The sequence below is a fragment of the Onychomys torridus genome, chromosome 18 (genome assembly GCF_903995425.1).
Source record: "Onychomys torridus chromosome 18, mOncTor1.1, whole genome shotgun sequence".
Classification (NCBI taxonomy): Eukaryota; Metazoa; Chordata; class Mammalia; order Rodentia; family Cricetidae; genus Onychomys; species Onychomys torridus.
The window spans coordinates 62,908,001-62,928,347 of NC_050460.1; the positions used below are offsets into that span (position 1 = coordinate 62,908,001).

The window sequence follows — 20,347 nt, forward strand, 5'->3', positions numbered from 1 at the left end:
AGGGAGTGTTTTCCCAGGCTGGGAGCTGGGCCCCGCTGCGTGCCCAACAGCCGACCACCTGGAGGGATGGAGGGACAGGAGGGTCTGGTTCTGTTCCAGACCTGCCACCATTTCGAGTCTGGAACGTTCTCAGAGAACGGTATCCCCAACAGAAGAAGTTCTCAAAGAACAGTATCCCCAACAGAAGAAGTCGTGGTGTGCTGGGACTCAGTGCCTCCCTCACAGTATCCTGTTCTGTTTGGGCATCAAGGTGTGGAGGACAGGGTGGGAGTGAGAGGGGATGCAGGGGTGTGGGGGGCCCAGGGGTGGGGTGGGAGGAGTGTGATTGGGATACCAGCCTGGATGAGGAGACACAGGCTCAAGGCCTTCCTACTTCTGGAGCAGGATCGAAAAGGTGCCTAGCTAAGGATGTGAAATCCTAAGCTGCTTCTAAAGAAAGACTTCCTGAAAAAAAAAAAAACAAAAAACAAAACCCACCTCAGCTCCTAATTAGCCATTGTTCCACATAATCTGTTAAATGGTCCCAGCTCCCTGGGGGAATAGCCATTTGCCAATGAACTTGGCTGCCAAGCCACCAGCAAACCAGTTCCTCCCACGCTGTTCCACCATCCTCGGCTTCATCAGGCTGTGGAAATAGGCAGGGACAAGCAAACCCAGGACCACTGTCCTCCAGCTCACCCCGAATCCCCACATGGGCAAGCAAGCATGCTATCAGCGTCCCTCCTTCTGGATGGAGCCCAGGCTTCCCCCTCAGGTAACAACCATTGCCGGTACACTCCGAGAACCTTCCATGAACGAACTCATTTAATCCTCAAAACAGCTTGTGAGCCAAGGACCTGCCAGAGCGCTCCCAGGTAGACAGGTGGAAGCTGGCTGGGGATCTGACTTTGGAACCCCACTGCCACAGCTCTGCCACAGCTGTAAAAGGCAGCTGGAGGCTAACACCACAGAGGACATAGGCTCACCAGGAGACCGGGCCTAGAACCTCCAGGCTACAGGAAACACAAACTCCTTTCTGCAGATAAGAGCTTGGATACTACCCAGAAATAATGGCCGCCTCAGGTTGAAGGAAGGGCAGGAGTCTGCCCACACACGTTCACAGGGGGACAAAAAAGCCCCACTTTGAAACTCAGTGGCCTGGGCAGGGATCTGGGCTCAGTACTGTTCACCATCTAGCCAAACTGCTGGGTGGAACAAGTACCCCAGTGAGCCTCACGTTTCCTCCTCCAGGGCAGTGAGGGCCAAGGGAGCAGAGACGCTGCAGCTAGGGAGCGTGCGAAGGGGGTGCAGACATATTATGGAGCATGCGCAGTGGCAGACATGTCAAGTGTCCCTGTTTAAGGGAAAGAAAAGAGATAGGGCCCTTTCTCTGCCTGTCTGAGGACACAGGACTGAGGACAAGCAGGCACTATACCACGGATATTTAACCCAAAGTCTAAGGGAGCTGGCACCAGGATCCCACTTCACTAATGACAAAAACCAGAGTACATGGCAAGGACAGGGTGTGAAGGGACATCCGTGACAGTGCCTTGTCAGGTCAAACAGGATTTCTTAATTATTACATTCACATATTTGGTGTGTGAAGGGTGTGTGTGCCATGGTGCATGTAGAGGTCAGATATTTAATAATTTACTATTTAACAATATTTAATATTATTATTTAGTTAAATACATTCTTTTATTTGTAATTAATTTAATTATTAAACAATTAAGAATATTGTTTATTATTCAATTATTATTTAATAATGTTTATTATTTGGGCTGGAGAGATGGCTCAGAGGTTAAGAGCACCGACTGCTCTTCCAGAGGTCCTGAGTTCAATTCCCAGCACCCACATGGTGGCTCACAACCATCTGTAATGAGATCTGGCGCCCTCTTCTGGCAGGCAGAACACTGTATACATAAGAAATAAATAAATCTTTTAAAAAATAATGTTATATTTAATACTTCCCTTTCCTGCTCTCTGAGGCAGATATGGCTCTTGGCCTCTAATTTTAATCCTGGTGAACGTGATTCATGATCGGCCAGGGCTTTCGAATCCCCGATTTGGGAGCCGTCAGTACTCAATGAAAATTGCAGGGGAGCTGGATGGAGAGCAGCTTGGGATGGAAGATATAGTCTGTCAGCTCCTGGCCTCTCCCCGTCCCGGGGGTGGGGGTGGGGGGCTCCACAGCTGGAAGGGGATGTATCAGAAGCTCCATCCCAGCTGCAGTTTGTGAAAGGCTAGTACTGGCTCTTGTGGGGGGCGGTGCTTAGTGCTCTTCAGGCTTACAGAGAGCCCCCCACTCCTTACTGGGGCGGAGGGGGGGGGGGCTGTGGAGACGTGCCTCTTCTCTTGACTGCTGGGTTCCCTGGCCGTCTCTTGGTACTCCCTCACCCTTAATGTTGTGTCTTCCTGGGGTCCCTGGGGGAACTAAATGGCATCATGGTTGTGGAGAAGTATTTGAAGACAGGGGAAGTCACAAAGTTGGAGGAAGAGGAAGATTTGACGGAGAGAGAAGCCTGAGTGAGGCAGGGTTGGCGGCTGCTTGGGCTGGCAGCTGGCCTACCTGGGTGTTGTCGGATGTTTCTTTGGGCCGCCAGCTCACATTATGGAAGTTTGGCCTAAGCTTAGGCTTGTTCCTAACTAGTTCGTATGACTTAAATTGAGCCATGTTTTTTCATCTGTGTTCTCCCACGAGGCTTGTTACCTCATCTCAGAACTGCCTATCCTGCTTCCTCCATGTCTGGATGGCAGCTCTGCTTTTCTTCCTCCCAGAGTGCTCTCTCTGCCGGGAAGTCCTGCCTGTACCTCCTGCCTAGCTAGTGGCCATTCAGCTTTTTATTACACTAATCACAGCAATACATCTTCACACAGTGTACAAATACCCGCCAACACCCAGGCCCCTGTCTGAGACCATTTCCTAATTAGCTGTGAGACCTTGACCTGCTTTCTCATTGGTTAATTGAAAGGATTTGGTCTATTCTAGCTATCAAGTCTTCAGACCTTAGGGTCAGCCGGTCAATCAACCACAGGAACGGGCTGGGGTGTGGTGTGTGTGTGTGTGTGTGTGTGTGTGTGTGTGTCTGTGTGTCTGTGTGTGTGTGTGTGTGTGTGTGTGTCTGTGTGTGTGTGTGTGTGTGTGTGTGTGTGTGTGTGTGTGTGTGTGTGTGTGTGTGTCTGTGTGTGTCTGTGTCTGTGTGTGTGTGTCTGTGTGTCTGTGTGTGTGTGTCTGTGTGTGTGTGTGTCTGTGTCTGTGTGTCTGTGTGTGTGTCTGTGTGTGCGCGCGCGCGTGTGTGTAAGTACAGGCTGTGCACACACAGCCAGGGCCACTCTTTTTCTTTTCTTTTCTTTCTTGAGACATGTACTCACTATGTAGTCCTGGCTGTCCTGGAACTCTGTGTAGACTAGACTGGCCTCAGACTCACAGAGATCCACCCGAGTCTAGCTCCTGAGTGCTGCTAGGATTAAAGGCGTGCGCCACTATGCCCAGGCCCCCATTTCTTAAAAACCTGATTACATTTACTTATGTGGGAAGGGAGTGCATACGCCACGGGGAGCTTGTGGAGGTCACAGGACAACTTTGAGGGATCAGTTCTCTTTTATCCCATGGGTCCTGGGAATCGAACTCGGATCATCAGGCTCAGTAGCAAGCGCCTTTCCCGGCTAGCCATTTCCAGGGCCTTTGCCCATTCCTTAGGTAACACAAATGTTACCCAGTGGATTTGAGCAGAAGGGAGTGAGGATCAGGGGCTGCTGCTCTTATAATCAAGTGGGCTGGAGACTATGTTTGTGAGAGAGAAAATCCATGTTGGCATCCTAGCAGGAGGGAGTTTGCCTCTGATGTCGTTTTCATAAGGGGTTCCTTTCAAATGCATGGGTGTGATTGAAGATGTGTTGTGCTGGGGCAAGCAGTGGGGAGCTGTCTCCAGCCCAAGCCTGTGGGGACAGTGAGGGCACTCCTGTACGTGGATCGAGGTGAAGGTGTGCCTTGGAGACGTGGGACTGAGAAGAGTCCTCCTAGTGCCTATTTGCAGGTGTTTCCCCGGGGTCATCCATAGCCAAACCCAGCTGGCAGCAGCCACAGGACAGCCTGCAGCCTCCCCATCAGGCCAGGCCATTGTCCTGATGGCTCAGGAATCAGCATTAAAGGAGGCTTTGCTTGGCTGACCAGAGCTCCGACATGTTCTGAGGACACTTGAGCGTGGGGACTCACCTGTCCCCAGAAATGCCAATTCTTCTGTATGGCAGAGCCCCTGGGAACCACTTAATTCAGTCCCTGAAGAAGTTTCAAGGCTTGCCTCTCTCCGAGGGTCTCAGTGGACTGGATGATCTGCAGTTAATGCCGCTTAATTGATGTTCGCGGAGCTTAGTCATCGGAACCCTCGGGAGCGGCTTCCTCGAAAAGCTTCGCTGGGTTTGTTGCTAGGGACGAAGCCTTTCAGAGGGCAAATGTGCTCATTTCCAGGCTCCTTCTGGTTTGTGCTTTTTATTCTTTTCTCCCATAGGAGGTGTCCCAGTCCTGAGGTCAGGGAGCCTCCTACCCCCATCCTGTTCATTGCTCATCCAGCCAGGGGCGCCCTGGAAGGTTCTGAAAGTCTCCTGCATCTCTTCCATGAGATGGTTCCCTGGCTTCCTACAGCCTTGGTTCATTCGGACCCCTGTGCTTGCCTGGGGCTGGCTTGGGGTTCAGGGTGCTCACGCTGCACAAGATTCCTCCTCTCTGGTCCTCCGAGCTCAGAGCTTAGACCAAGCAGTGGTGCAGAATGAACTAGAAGGATGCACAAGCAATTCTGAGAAAGTGTCCCGGCTCTAGACTCCGGATGGTAAGGGGCCTGCCCCCCTATCCCCCCCATGGTGGGATGCACACAGCAGTTAGAATGCTGGCAGTCTCTGGCTCATGCTTCATCTCCTCAAGGCCATTCTGCCTGGAGGACTCTGCAGTTCTCGGTGGAACACAGCACCCAGGTGGACCCCCACCCTCACCATCCTCAGTTCCTGCCTTCATTAGCAGGAGTATACGAGGAGGGAGACCCTGGTGGCCTCTTAGATTTTTACAATTTCAGCACACACACACACACACACACACACACACACACACACACACACACACACGCCCCCTTAGCCCAGCTAATGAAAGCTATAAAGCTTCCTTAGCAGGCCCCTGGCTGTTGATTTCACAGTTGTGATGTGCATATGTTAATTACATCTGAGTCCCAGAAATCCTTCAAGCCCCTCCACGTTCCAGGGGCCTTTGGAGCCCCCTCCCATCCTGTTTCCAGGGGAACCCCATCTCCTCCTCCAGCAGTGAGCGGTCTCCAGGGAATCCCCCTTGCCGAAGCTTCAAGTGCCATTATTTTCAAAGCAGCCGCTGTCATCCTCCCTGACGGGGGGTAGAGGGTGTTCCGTGGGGGCTGGGTTGGGGCTGTGCTGGGGAAGGGGGTGTCTACCAGCTCTGCTGGGAGGATGCTTCAGCCTAGAGGCGTTGAAAGAGCAGTAGGGCACTTTCCCGAAGGGAGTCTGGTCTTGTCAGAGAAGTCTCTAAAACCTGAGTATTTACCTGCCAGCCTCCTGCAAGGAAGCCATTAGGAGAAATTTCCCTTTTGTCTGAAGACAGGAGGTTTACTTGGAAGGGGCAGGAGCATGCAGGAAATCCTTTGCAGCAGGTGCCATCTTTGTGAGATGGTTGTGGAGTTTAGAGGAGTCCAGTTTTGTTGAACCAGTTTTGTTGAACCTGTGGTGCCCCGCTGCCATCCCCCGCTAGCTTGCACACAGCAGGGCCGTCCACAGTGCTTGGAAAATAAACCACCTTGTCTGCTTTTCATCAGTTCACACGGCTCCCGGCAGTGGGTCGAAGTGAAAATATAATGGGCTTTGGAGTTCCTTGCTGTGTGGCCGTGGGCAGGTTACTTAACCTTGCTGATTTGTTTCTGCGCTTGTAAAACGGGTAATAACCCTCAGAATTTTTTACAAGAATTAGATGAGATAGCTTAATTATCCACTTGATCTGCGGAACATTTCAGTAGAGGCGGCTCTGTAAATGTTAGTTTTCTCCCTCCCTCGCTCAGTCCTCATTCATTAGTGGCTCTCAACCCCTCCGCCTTGTTAGCAGTGTCTAGAGACCCTCCCAGATGCACAGTTGCTTGGGCCCCACACGAGCTTTGACTTTTAATTGTCCTGTGTCGGGGCTGAGCGTGTTTTTTTTGTGTGGTTGGTTTTTTTTAAGCACCTGTTAAAACATGATTTAACAGAATGAAATGAGCACAGGCCAAAAATCCATTTAGTTTGTCACACCCCGTGAGACCGTGAAAACAACACACAGCTAGGTGCACAGTGATTCTGGAATAAGTGTATGTATGGGTCGTTTAGGAGTGTCCACACAGGCAGGCCGGGCAGGAGCCGATCTTGCGCTCGGTTCCCTAAGCTCAGCTGGCTTGTCTAGGTCAGCTGGCTGTAACCAGTTGCACTGGGTAAAGAGCTCACTTGCCTGTAGCTCACTTGCAGAGTAGCTCAGAACAGGCACAGAAAGGGATGGGGTCCTGGGCTGGAGCTCTGGGTCCTTTTCTGAAGCTCTGTGTCCTACATTTGGAGCTCTGGGGTCCTGGGCTGGAGCTCTGGGTCCTGGGCTGGAGCTCTGTGTCCTGCATTTGGAGCTCTGGGGTCCTGGGCTGGAGCTCTGTGTCCTGCATTTGGAGCTCTGGGGTCCTGGGCTGGAGCTCTGTGTCCTGCATTTGGAGCTCTGGGGTCCTGGGCTGGAGCTCTGTGTCCTGCATTTGGAGCTCTGGGGTCCTGGGCTGGAGCTCTGGGTCCTTTGCTGAAGCTCTGTGTCCTGCATTTGGAGCTCTGGGGTCCTGGGCTGGAGCTCTGGGTTCTACACAGGAGCTCTGTGTTTCGTTCTGTTCTTTGTATAAGTGTTTGTGAGTGTATGCATTATGTGTGTCTGTGAACATGTGCAGAGGCCAGAAGAGGGCATTGGATGGTCTCCTCTGTCAGTCTCCACCTATTCCTTTGAGGCAGGGTCTCTCCCAGAATCTGGGGTTTGTTTTCTTAGTTAGGCTAAAAGCCAGCAAGCCATAGCAGATCCTCTTTCCTCTGCCCTACCTTGGATCTGGGCTTTACAGGCATCTTTGTTAATGCCCAGCTTCTTGTTATGTGGATGTTGGGATCTGATCTCTGACCTCAAGATCATGTAGCAAGAGCTCTTAACCACTGAGCCCACACCCACATACACTTTTTTTTTTTTTTTTTTAAGACACCGTTGTAAAGATAGTGTGGGCCAGCCTCAGGCTCATTATGTAGTTAAAGATAGCTTTGGACTTCTGATCCCCCGTTTCCACCTCCTGAGTGCTAGGATTCCAAGTGTGCACCATCACACCCAGGCTTGGGGTGCTTTTAGTTGCTGTGACTGCACCATGTCATAGGTATCTGTTCAATGACTCTGAGTGCGATAGAGAAGTCTTCAGGTATGGCATTCATGGACTCCTCCTGTAGCTCACTACTAAGTGTCACACCTGCCTATGCTAAGGTCTCAAAAGCTGTTTAGAGCCTGGGTGTGGCTCTTGGCTCCCTGGTAGAGCACTTGCCTAGCGTGGGCAAGGCCGTGGGCTCACCCACAGCTCTGCAAAAGCAAGCAACCTTTGCGCAATACAGAACGGGCTTGAATAAGGCTGGGAATATGTGGGAGACAGTGCCGTCTCCATCCTCTGGTGGGACCTCGCAGCTCCTGAGGAGGCTGAGGCTCTGCTACATTCATCTAGCTCCTCATTGGCCACTCCAGAGTGTCTGCAATGAGCCAGTATTAGTGTGGGTCTTATCTCCCCATAATACCTGTGGGTATTATGTACCATGTGGGTCTCATCTCCCCATAATACCGGTGGCACCACATGGCCTAGAACTCACAAGCCTGGCTTGTGCCTTCAGGTCAGCAAGTCTTGGCTGGGTGGTCCTAGACAAATGACTTGGCTTCTCTGGGCTTCCCCGTTCTCACCTCTAAGATGGGAAGCCTGCCACAAGGCATTGCATAGGACTAGGGCACAGAACGTTCAGAGGGGTCCTCTGGGGCATTGTGTGAGCTCACAGTCCTGCCAGGTAGAGGGAAACTCCATGAGTAATTTCCAGGCAATGCATGGGGATGGTGACAGGGGAGCAGTATGGGGAGCCATGCCCTCAAGCCTCAGGAATCAGCCGATGTGGAGGAGCCAGTAGGAAATGAAAGCATGAGGCTTGCAGAGGAGGTGGGGCCAGGAGAGGGGGTATGAAGCTGGGATTGGCAGGGCCAAGATGGGAAGGCCCTGACTCTCCAGTAGCTGCTAGCTTTATGAAAGTGAGCAAGCAAGGCAGAGCAGAAGGAACCTCCAAGATGGAAGCCTTGTGGTTGATAGCACAATCTCTCAAAGGACATCTTGCAATTGGTATACCTTCTGCCTATCAATGTATCATTAAGCTGGGTCACATGGCACACACCTGTAATCCCAGCATTTAGGGCAGAGGCAGGTGTGTCAGGAATCCAACACCATCAGGGCTACACAGAGACTCTGAGACTAGCCCAGGCTACATCGTGAGCCCCTGTCTCAAAAGAAGAAACAGGAATGTATGTTGGGTCCAGCCCACACTCCAAGTGTGGCAGTAGAGGGAGGTGGATCCTCTAGGAGGCTGCCTCCCACCACAGAGTCTCATGTGGCGACGGTTGAGGTGTCAAATGTGTACACACCTGATCCCCAGGTAGTCTGCCTGGGAGGTAGAGGCAGGAGCTCAAGGTGGATCGTCAGCTACTTAGAGAATTGGAGGCTAACCTGGGGTACATGAAACCATGTCACACACACACTGAAAATGTATACCCCTAATTGTGGAACCAGAGACGACAGAGAGACAAGTTCAGTGTGGCTCAGAGAAGTAAACCTTTGGGGGTAGATTATCTAGAAGATTCCCAAGAGGAGGTGGTGTCAGCACTGGTCCTTGAGGGATTGGAGGAACTGTGTGCTGACTAGTTTTATGTCAGCCTGACACAAGATATTGTTGTCAGAGAAGAAGAAGCCTCAGTTGAGAAAATGCTTCCATAAGATCCAGCTGCAGGCAAGCCTGTAGGGCATTTTCTTAATTAGTGATTTACAAGGGAGGGGAGGGCCCAGCCCATGGTGGGTGGTGCCATCCATCACCTGGTGGTCCTGGGTTCTATAAGAAAGCAGGCTGGGAGCTGAGTGATGGTGGCCCACACCTTTAATCCCAGCACTCAGGAGGCAGAGGCAGGTGAATCTCTGAGTTTGAAGCCAGCCTGGTCTACAGAGCAAGCTCCAGGACAGCCAGGGCTACACGGAGAAACCCTGTCTCAAAACAAACAAACAAAAAGCAGGTTGAGAAAGCCATGGGGAGCAAGCCAGTCAGCAGCACCCCTGCGTGGCCTCTGCATCAGCTCCTGCCTCCAGGTTCCTGCCCTGCTTCAGTTCCTGTCCTGACTTCCTTCTACTGTGATGTGGAAGTGTAAGCCGAAAACATCCTCTGCTCCTCAAGTTGTTTTGGTCATGGGTTTCATCACAGCAATAGTCACCCTAACTAGAACAGCCTGCCTGGTGGTGAAGGGAGTCCAGGCAAAGGGGACAGCATGGGCTAAGGGCAGGACCAGAGCACATCCAGGGCCCTTCAGATTTGACACAATCTACCCTCCAGAAGCTCCTTGGAGCTCATACCTGGAGAGGGAGGAGGGTGCACGGAGAGAGGTATCCCTGCTGCTTGCAGGAGGCAGCACCCAGAGCCTGCAGGCCGGTGCCCAGGGACTGGAGCCACACTGTCCCGTCACCAGCTCCTTCCTTCTCTTGCAGTTTGGACGCACCGAGGTCATTGATAACACGCTCAACCCAGACTTCGTGCGCAAGTTCATTGTGGATTACTTCTTTGAGGAGAAGCAGAACCTCCGTTTTGACCTGTGAGTGGAAGGTGGGGGCTCACGCTGGAGTGGTAAGGGACGGGGGGATGAGATCTGTGGGACTCGGACCTGGGGTGACAGGGTAGAGGTGGAGAAGCAGGGAATATTCTGGGAGATCAGGAAGATAAAAATGACAGGCAAAAATCTACCTCCTGTCTTACTAGGGTGTGGAAAAGGAGGTGCCATATCTTATCCAAAAGTTATCATTTGTGGGGGTGGGTGGGTGAGGTGCCTGACTCTGGGGGACATCCATGGATGTGGTTCAGGCCTCTACCTATGTGGCTTTTGCTCCCTGGCATCCAAGGTACCTGGTGGCCTCTCTCCATGTTGGGGGGGTGCGTCTAGTCTCCTCTCTGCAGAGGTCAAGGACCAAGTAGGACTCTGGTGTCTGTGTATCCACCAGAAAGAAGGACAGGGCCATCAGGAGGGCTTCTCTCGGTGACCAGGCAGGGAGTTTGTGTTATTTCCAGGGAATGAGGAGGAAGGGTGGGGTTGCAAAGGGCAGAGTCCTGGAGAAGAATCCATAGAGTGGGAAAGAAAGGGGCTGGGGCCTGGAGGAATCTGGCAAAAATCTGGGGTGGGGCTGGGGGAGGCAGAAACTTGGGAAGGATGGAAGGGCTGAGAAGTGTGAACAAACATGGCCCGTGACGTGATGTGACAGAGAAGTTTGGTGACAGTCTGGAGAGGCGAGATGCTCCAGACAGTGGGTGGTGATCCCACCCACCCCCCAGCCCTCAGCAGGTGCCTGCGTCTGAGCCTAGAGGGCGGGGCGGGGGGGGGGGGGGCTGATGGAGGAAATGTTGCAAGCAAGACCCTGGGAGAGGAGGCTGTGGCTCAGCTGGCTCCAGGAGAGGGGACCAGCCCAGCTGCAGGAGCAGCCGGCCTGCAGCCCACACAGGGTAGCCATGCCTCCCGTTCTTAGGAGTGACCGGGCGCGGGGAAGGAGAGGGTGTAAGTACAGGGCTGCCGGGCAGACCACACTGACGCCCGCCAGCAAGGCAGACAACTGGGAGTGAGTGATGGGTAAGGTGACTCAGCCACCTATGATCCAGCCAGGATACAGGGTCCGCTTGTGCCATTTTCCATCCTTCGTGAGATAGAACACTTGCACAGGGAAATGCGTAAATCTTTTTTAAAAACTGAATTATATTTGTTGGTGTGAGTATGCATGTGTGCCAGGGCAGAGTGTCGAGGCCAAAGGACCACTTGTGAGAGTTGGCCTTCCTTCGTGTGGGTCTGTGTAAATCCTGAGAGACCCAGAGGACTAATACTCTTCAGCCTGTCTTCCCCGAGATCAGGTCAGGATGAGCCTCCCAGACTCCCAGGGCTTACAGAGCACACTTGAGGAGTGGGGGGACCTGACAGCCGGGCAGGGTTAGGGGGGATGTCCCCTATCTGCCTTTACCATTTCTCTGTGTTCCCTGTAGATACGATGTGGACTCCAAGAGCCCGGATTTATCTAAACACGTGAGTTCCGCCCGTGACTGCCCAGCAAGCCCAGGCTATCTCTTGAAGGCCATATTGTGGCTGTGGGCTTCACTGGAAGAGCATGTATCTAAGACTGCATGTTGAAACTTCAGTGGAGGAGGGTGACTGTGAACATGGTGGCTGACACTGGTCTCCTCTGCCCCTGGGTATACAGGACTTCCTGGGCCAGGCCTTCTGTACCCTTGGAGAGATCGTAGGGTCCTCTGGGAGCCGCCTGGAGAAGCCTCTCACGTAAGTGTAGGAGGGGTACAGCCTGTTGGGGCATCTCCCCCTGTGATGAGCCATATTCTGCCCATCCTGCTGAGAGCCTGCTGATGTCAGAGCATCAGACAGCCAGGGCTTTCAGAGAGGGATCCCAGGTCCTGCTCACTCTCTAGTGCCTCTCACCCAGTTAATTGGGAGGGATCCAGGCTGAGTTATTAGAGCGTGTATTCCTGTGGGGAGGGGCGGTGACTGAGAACTATCTAGTCAGTTTGCAACCCCACCTCTCTATTTGTGTGAGGGAGAGACCAGAGAACACCTGGGAAAGTGATATATCCCAGGCCACTCAGCCAGCAAGTGGGAAAGCTGGAGTCGGAACCTGGGCTTGATCTACACAGCACATTCCTCAGCTTATTTGCAGTGTGTGGGTGTGTAGGTGTAGACCTGAGCTGGGAGCTAAGGACAGGCTGGAGCTGTGGTGTGGGGTGGGGGTGCTTCTCACCTTCCCGGCTCTGATAGTCTGTAGAACTGGACAGAGCTCTTTGTCGCTCCAAGTGGCCTCTGGGATGGAGAGTCTTCAGGATTCCCACTGCGCAGCTGTGGATGACTTGTCCTTATTCCTGAGGAAGCTCTAGGGATAGGCAGGAGAGAGGGGGTTCAGACTTAGCTGGGCGTGAACCCCTCACTTGCTTCTGCCTGGTTTATGTTCTCACACTGTGGTTCATAAGTGTAATGTGTGTCTGCATAAGTGTGTGTGTGTGTGTGTGTGTGTGTGTGTGTGTGTGTGTGTGTGTGTGTAGGGAGTAGCCTCCCCTAGACCCTTGCCTGTAACTCCTCAGTAACTTCATGGCAGCACTAGGACCCCAAGAATGGTTCCTTTTTCCCTTCAAAACTCCCATCTCTGGGTTTCCAAAACATCGTAATAGCTATCATTTATTGAGATAATTTATTGAAAAACTCAGGTTTGGAGGCTCTGGAGCTTAAAGAATTGGGGGCATTTTTCAAGAAAAAAAAAAAGACACAAGAAGATGGGGAGACGGCTCCGTGGGAAAAGCACTCAAACATGAAGAGAAGATCCCAGCACCCAGGCTTGGCAGCCTGTGACCCCAGCCCCAGGAGGCACAGACAGCGTCCTTGGCTGGCCAGCCGGCTAATTGTAAAGCTCCGGGCTCAAGTGTGAGCTGCTGCCTTGGTTTATAAGGTGGAAAATGATGGAGGAAAGATTAGCCTCTGAACACACACATACGCACGCACGCACGCACAAATGATACAAATTCACATTTGCTAGACAATCCCCAACATATCTTTAACTGACTCTTTAAAAACAACAACAGCATGGAGTGGGCTGAGACCACTCAGCAGTTAAGATCACTTGCTGCTCTCTCAGAGGACCTGAGTTTGCTTCCCAGACCCACATCAGGCAGGTCACAGTTACCTGTCATGCCAGCTCCAGGGGATCCAATGTCCTCTTCTAGACTCCTGGCACCTACATGCATACACATAGACACACATACATGTAAACAAAAATAAGACAAATCTTCTATTTTTTTTTTTTTTTTTTTTTTTTTGTATGTGGAGCTGAGGATTGAACCCAGGGCCTTGCGCTTGCTAGGCAAGCGCTCTACCACTGAGCTAAATCCCCAACCCCGACAAATCTTAAAAAAACAAACAGAATCTAGATCTCATGAGTCCTCGGAGGCTCGAGAGTAGCACGTATAAAGCTGTCACTTTCTCTTTCATTCATTTAGACTTTTCACAAAAACAGCAAAGATTTAATTTAGAATTTTAGAAGGTTTTGTTGTTGTTCTTTTTTAGGTTTTGCATGTGGGTCTTTTGTTTTGTTTTGTTTTTTTGAGACAGGGTCTTTCTGTGTAGCACTAGCTGGGCCTGGAGCTCACTATGTAGTCAAGGATGAATTACAAATTTAAAGAGGCCCCCAAATTGTAGCAGTTCACCAGACTGGAAAGATGACTCACGAGTTAAGAACACTTACTGCAGGGCTGGAGAGATGGCTCAGCACTGACTGCTCTTCCAGAGGACCTGGGTTCAATTCCCAGGACCCACATGGCAGCTCACCACTGTCTGTAACTCCAGGTCCAGGGGATGTGGTACTGTCACACAGACATACATGCAGGCAAGACACCAATGTATGTAAAAAAAAAAAAAAAAAAAAATCTTGAAAAATTAAAAGAATACACACTGTAGCTGGGCGTGTGGTGCACAACTTCATCCCGGCACCCACGTCAGGTGACTTACAACCATCTGCAACTCCAGCTCCAAGGGACTGGAAACCTCTGGTCTCACGTGCACACACCCACATGCAGACACCCACACCCAGAGAGAGAGAGGGAGAGAGAGGGAGAGATAAAAATAGTAAAAACAAATTTCAAAAGGAAAGAGAGAGGTGGGATTTTCCCAGGAGGAACCACAATTAGCTCTTGTTCAGCAGCAGTGTGCAGGTCCTTTCATTCAAATGTACATACTTTAAATTTATTTTGATTTACTCTTTGATATCTCTCGTTTGCATACAATGCATTTTGATCCTCTTCATTCAATTGCTCTCTCCCATCGCCTTTCTACACCCTCTGGCTGAGAAGTGGCTGCTACACTTCCAGGCTCCCACCCGAGTCCAAGCCTAACCAGTTACAGGTCCATTTTCCTGCTTGCTGTCAGCTGTCCACCTTGGGGAGGGGATGGAGGGATCCTTCCCACAGAAGATGAGCCCAAGGACAAGCAAGATCTGAAATGGAGAGTCACGGGGATGCTGTGGAGGAGGCGGGTCCTTTCCCCAGAAGGTCCTGTGTATCTAAGTTTAGCTGTTCATGACTAAACCCCGAGAGCAGCTCCTGTTTACTGGGCATCTATTCTGGGACAGATGTGAGGGTCAGTGTTTTGCTAGTGAAATCTATGCAGGAAGCCCTCAGTGTTGATGGGCTCCACGTCCATGTACTCTATCAACTAAATACTTTTAAAAAGGCTGCATGTTCCTGAATGTGTGCTGATGGTTTCCTGGTCACTGTTCCCTAGACAATACAGGATGGCAAGCCCAGGTCGAGCATCATACCTGGGTTAGGTATCATAAAGCACGTAAGGATGGCTTAAAATATAGGAGATGCCAGGCATGGTGGTGCATGCATGGAACCCAGCCCTTGGGGAGTGAAGGAGGAGGAGTTCAAGGTCATCCTCCACTACACAAGTCAAAGGCTAGCCTCAGCTACCTGTTTATAAATAAACAGTAAAATAAAATACATGGGAGAGTGTGTGCGGCTCATATTCAAACACTGTGGCAGCCTTGTAAGAGATTTGCACATCCAGAGGCTCTACTGTCCCAGAGGGGACCAAGAACCAGTTCCTTGTGCCTACAAAGTGTGGTTTGGTTTGGTTGCGTTTGGGGGGTTTTTTGAGATAGAGTCTCACTACTGGGCAGTCTCAAACTCAGGCCCCTTCTGCCTGGGCCTGGTGAATCCTGGGATTGCACGCATGGACTGCCACACTCCGTTTCCTTTGAGCTTTGTGTCAGGGCCCAGGGTCTTCATCTACAGCCCATGAAAGCCTCAAACAGATCCTTCTGCCTCAGTCTCCCAAATGCTAGAACTGTGGGCATGTGCCACCCCGCCCTCTCCAAGGTGCCAACCAAGGTCATTTCTGCTAAAGCCTCTCTCTCTGGCTTGGGCTGATGTAGGTTTTCTTCTGTCTTGATGGAGTCACTCATCTGTGTGCGTCTGGTCAGTCCAACCCTGCCCATGTGACCTCAGTTCCTTAATCAACTCTTTTCTCTTAAGTTTTTTTTTTTTTTTTAATTATTTATTTTTACTTCATGCGCATTGTATTTTTGCCAGCATGTATGTCTGTGTGAGGGTGTTGGATCCCCTGGAACTGGAGTTACAGACAGTTGTGAGATGCCATGTGAGTGCTGGGAATTGAACCCAGGTCCTTTGGAAGAACAGTCAGTGCTCTTAACCACTGAGCCACCTCCCCAGCCCCCTTTTTTCTTAAAGTTTTTTTTTTTAAATTATTTTTATTTAAGTGTATGTGTCTGTATTTGTGTGTGGGTATGTGCACTTGAGTGCAGATTGCCCGGGATTCCAGAAGAGGGTGTCAAGTTCCCAGACCTGACTGGGAGCATCCTCATGTGGGCGCTGGGAACCAAACTTGGTTCTTAGCTCTTAACTGCTGAACCATTTCTCCGGCCCTTTTAAAGGTCCTGTCTCCAAATATAGTCGCATGGGGTGCTGGATTTGGGCCTTTGGCATGCTGTGAAGGGAACTTAAGGAACTGTTAAGCCACTGAGGCCCAGAGATGTGACTCGGCCAGTCTCCACCTGCAGCAGGTGTCTGGGTCTCCACCTCAGGGTTGCTGAGTAGGCCTGGGGCATGTTTGTGATATGCAACCCAGGGGCTGCTGGGGCTGCTGGTCTGGGGCCCCACTCTGAACACCTCAGGGGTAGCATGACTTGCCCAGGGCTTCACCCTAAGGTCTGGGAAATGTTCCCTCTGTGGCCTGGACTTTTGGTCCTGTTTTAATGACTTCCAAGGCAGAAACTTGGCTCCAGGCATCCTCAGGTCAAGTGTTCTGGCCTATGAAGACTGGGCTCATGGCTCATGCTTGGCTCTCTTTTCTTGTCTCCACAGGATAGGAGCATTCAGCCTCAACTCCCGGACAGGCAAACCTATGCCAGCTGTGTCTAACGGGTAGGTCACCACGCGGCTGTGGCCCTTAGGTCCTTCCGAATTCAGCCAGCTCTACAGAGGGCACCTGCCTCTGGGGCCAGTTCCTGATTCCTGTTAATCCCTGGGTAGGAAGACAAAGGGTCTTGGGTCCCTCCATAGGGTCTCAGGCACCAAGATGACAGCCTGCCCTCCTCTATCCAGGCCGAGCTGGAGCCTGCTGAGCCCTGGTGGCTCTTGGGGCTTTAGGGAGTAGGGAGGGGCTGGGACCTCTCAGTTCCCTCTTTCCCTCCTAGCTCCATCCCATTCTCTCTTTCCTCCCTTTTCCTCATCTAATACCACTCTTGGCTCTCCCTTCTCCACGGTTTTCTCTATAAAATATCAGCTTTCTCCTGTCTATGGAGTTGATTTGGCTCAAACACCACCACCACCACCACCACCACCACCACCACCACCACCACCACCACCACCACCCGCTCCCATACTGCTTCCATAGCTCACCGGCTACAGAAAGCTGTCTACTTCACCAGTTCCCACCCCAACTTTGTGCTTTGGCTGACCATAAAAAGGTGGCCAACATAGACCCGCCATGGTCTTCTCCTGAAGAGCCTCCTTCCTGGCTTCTTTCTCTTAACCATGTGCGCCTAAGAGCCTTAGGGGCTGAGGAAGGGAGTCCCACCCAACCTCCCGCAGATGAGGAAAGAGGCTGGAGGAGCCATGTGTGGACCCTCCTCACAGCTCAGGACCAGTGTGGCTGCTGGTATATAGGGAGAGGGGATACCAGCGAGCTGAGAGGGAGCACACGCAGACATAAGAGAGGGATAAAGCCCAGAGGGAGGGGGGTGGGAAGAGGAAGGCCAAGCTGGTGGGAGCAGGTTGAGGCAAGAGAGGAGGAAAAGCAAGATCAGGAATAGAAGGTGGAGTCCACAGCAGAGCAACAGATGGAGAACCAGGGGCGGAGGAGGCCGCTGCCGAGGACTCTGTCTGGTCTCTGCCAGGCCAGGGTGTGGGGAGTTACAGCACTGCCACCTGCCTGGGGCAGATGTGCTCCCTACTCTGCTCATCCCGTGTGGAGAAACCTAGAGTGTGTCCTCAGCCCCAGGATGCTGGAGAAAGTTCATCAGTGCTTCTCAAGGGTTCCACGGACAGCATGCTGCTGCTCTGAGCTGGGCAGGATATGGGATCTGGATTTCACAGCCCCCCACCACAGTGTAGCAAGGGTGCAGGGAGGGAAACTATGCTCATCTAGAGCCTTCTCTGCACCAGGCACTGTGTGTGCATGTCAGGAAAACAGTCTGTCACGCTCATGTATGTGCAGGGGCAGAACCCTCGTCTCAGCTGCTCCACAGCCTCACATAGGACTCTCCCCCTCAGGGACCCTATGATCCCCCTGTCTTAGTCCCAAACCTTAGAGTGGCATGAGCTAGTTTTTGGGGCATGCACTCCCCAACCCCCAACGACAAGAGGAAGAGATGGTGGAGTACCCTCTCTGACTTGCCTTTCTGGAGGGGCTTCTCTGCTCTAGATGGTCTCTTCTGGTCCTGCCTGGCCCCTCATTAAGTGGGGTATCTTTTGGCCCCACAAGGCCCCAGCCAACGAGTTCAAATGGAGGTAGCTGCAGGCAAGAGCCGTGGAGAGGACGCCCTCCCCAAGACCCTAGCCCTCCCTCAGCTGCTCCTCCCTAGTGAAGCAGACTGGCTCAGAGCTGGAACCCCAGGGGACCCTGGGTAGCTGGGTACAGGGTGGCTAGCCCACAAGGTCTTTTGCCCACAGAAGTGGTCTTTGGATGGAAAGCCTCAGATCCACTGGTCCGGAAGCTTCCGGGTGAGTCTGGGTGCTGTTGCCAAGACCTCCCTGGTGGGCCTTGGGAGCAGGGGGTGGGCCACCCAGGCTGAGGGCCTAGCCCCAGCACACAACGCTCACTCAGGCACTTCTGGGGACTTTCTCAGGGGTGTTGGGGGTAGATGCCTGGATGGCACAGGGCGGGCATGGGAATGGCTGACCCAGGAGTGTCGGGTTGGTCTGACCCCGTCTGGCTTGTCATTTTTGTCTCTTCTTCCTCAGTGGTGTCCCAGGGAAGAAATGTGGCTCCATCATCCTGTCTGCAGAGGAGCTGAGCAACTGTAGGGTGAGTAGCAGGGGCTACTTCTCCATGGCCCAGGATTCGACATCCCTGGAGGGAGTCCCGGTAGACAGGGCTCCTTGTGACCTGGCTGGCATGAGACTGTGACACCTCTGACAGAGCTAGAAGGTTCCATCCTCACGGCTGAGCAGGGTGAGACCCAAGGCAGGAAGGACCAGTCTGCACCACAGAGCCAGGCTCCTTCCAGGCACTATCGCATGGCCCTCAGCCCAGACTGCCCCAGCAGCGCACTGATGACCGAAGCCTTTCTGGCCTTGGGCACTTGACATTCCGTTGTCCCTTTTCACTCTGTCTGTGGCATAGGATGACACCCCTGTGGAACAGAGGGAGAAAATGTATGTGTGTGTGGGTATAAGTGTGAGTGCATGTGCATGGGTGGACGTGAGTGTGGGCAGGTATGAAAACGAATATGGGTGGGTGCGGCTGTTGGGAAGCCAAGAGTCTGCAGTTCCCGGCAGCCTTTGGTTTTGACGCTTCTGTAGGATTGTGGAGATGCAGGTAATAGGGGGTGGTTTACCACCGAGAAAGGGGTCAGGGCTCTGACGGCTGATAATAAGGGGAAAGTGATATAATGATGCTGCTCCATTTGCTTTTGGGTTGCTCTGATAAACACCGTGACCAAAAGTGGCTTGGAGAGGAAAGGGTTTGTTTCATTTCATAATCCCAGGTAATAGTTCATTGTTGTGGGACATCAGGGCAGGAGCTCGAGGTAAGAGCTTGAAGCAGAAACTGTGGAGCAGCCGGGCAGTGGTGATGCACGCATTTAATCCCAGCACTTGGGAGGCAGAGGCAGGCGGATCTCTGTGAGTTCAAGGAGGCCGGCCTGGTCTACAGAGTGAGATCCAGGAAAGGCACCAAAACTACACAGAGAAACCCTGTCTCGAAAAACCAAAAAGGAAAAGAAGCTATGGAGGTACGCTGCTTACTGGCTTGCACTCAGGATCATGACCAACTAGCTTTCTTATACAGCCCAGACTCACCTGCCTGGGGACGGCTCCACCCACAGTGGGCTGGCCCTCCTACATCAGTGAAGCATGGAGAAAATGCCTCAGAGCTGAGGAGATGGCTCAGTGGTTGAAAGTGTGTTGTTCTTGCGTTAGACCTGAGTTCAGTTCCCAGCGACAAGGTCATGTGGCTCACAAATGCCTGTAACTCCAGCTCCAAGGGGACCAAACGTGTCTGGCCTTCTCAGCACCTACATTCATGTGCACACACCCATTACACATAATTAAATATAATACAATGGAATCTTAAAGAAAATGCCTCCCAGAATGGCCATGGAGCAGCCTGATGGAGGAAACCCTTCAGCTGAGGTTCCCGCCTCTCTGGTGACTCCAGGTGTGTGTAAAGTTGGCAGTTGAAGCTGGTGATGACAGCACAGACACTAGTCCTAAGACCTAAGATGAGAGTCTCGATTATGCACGGGGGTGGGGGGAGGACTTGAGTGTCACCCGAGACTACAGCTTCTCTTGGAAACAAGGGGAAGCAGACCTTGGCTCTAGTCCAGGTCAGGCTGACTGTGAGATCAGGACTCTGCCCCCCAGGCCACCCAAACCAGGCCTCCCTGAGGTCAGTGAGGAACCCCTCATGAGGCAGAAGGGGTGGGGGGTGGCGCTGGGTATCTGGGGACAGGGCTCCCCTGGGGCTCTAGGAAAGAGAAGGAAAAACAAGACTCCCCACCTGCCTGGATCAGAGCAGCATTTTGCCAGGATCCGGACCCCCGTGTTAGAAACCGTGACAGAACAAGTGTGGCGTCATACATTCATTCCTTTTAGAATAATGATAGTGGAACCAATCCCAGCACTCAGGAGGCAGAAGCAGACTGATCTCTGTGAGTTCAAGGCCTGGTTTACATAACAAGTTCCAGGACAACCCCATACATAGAGAGACCCTATCTTAAAAACAATAAAAAAAAAAATCAACATGGGGAACTGGAGCAATGGCATAGTG

At 52.1% G+C, this 20,347-nt stretch overlaps 1 protein-coding gene across 2 annotated transcripts in view; it reads left to right on the forward strand.

The window, feature by feature from the left end:
• Nucleotides 1-20,347, forward strand: part of Cpne5 (copine 5) — a 63,716-nt gene that overhangs the window by 18,489 nt on the left and 24,880 nt on the right. Inside the window, exons 4-9 of one of the 2 annotated variants that reach the window (XM_036168066.1) lie at nucleotides 9,795-9,898; nucleotides 11,326-11,365; nucleotides 11,541-11,617; nucleotides 16,219-16,278; nucleotides 18,028-18,078; nucleotides 18,319-18,382. In XM_036168066.1, coding sequence (XP_036023959.1) covers nucleotides 9,795-9,898; nucleotides 11,326-11,365; nucleotides 11,541-11,617; nucleotides 16,219-16,278; nucleotides 18,028-18,078; nucleotides 18,319-18,382 — 396 coding nt within the window. The remainder of the gene's footprint in view (nucleotides 1-9,794; nucleotides 9,899-11,325; nucleotides 11,366-11,540; nucleotides 11,618-16,218; nucleotides 16,279-18,027; nucleotides 18,079-18,318; nucleotides 18,383-20,347) is intronic. The other variant, XM_036168067.1, reaches the window with a different exon arrangement.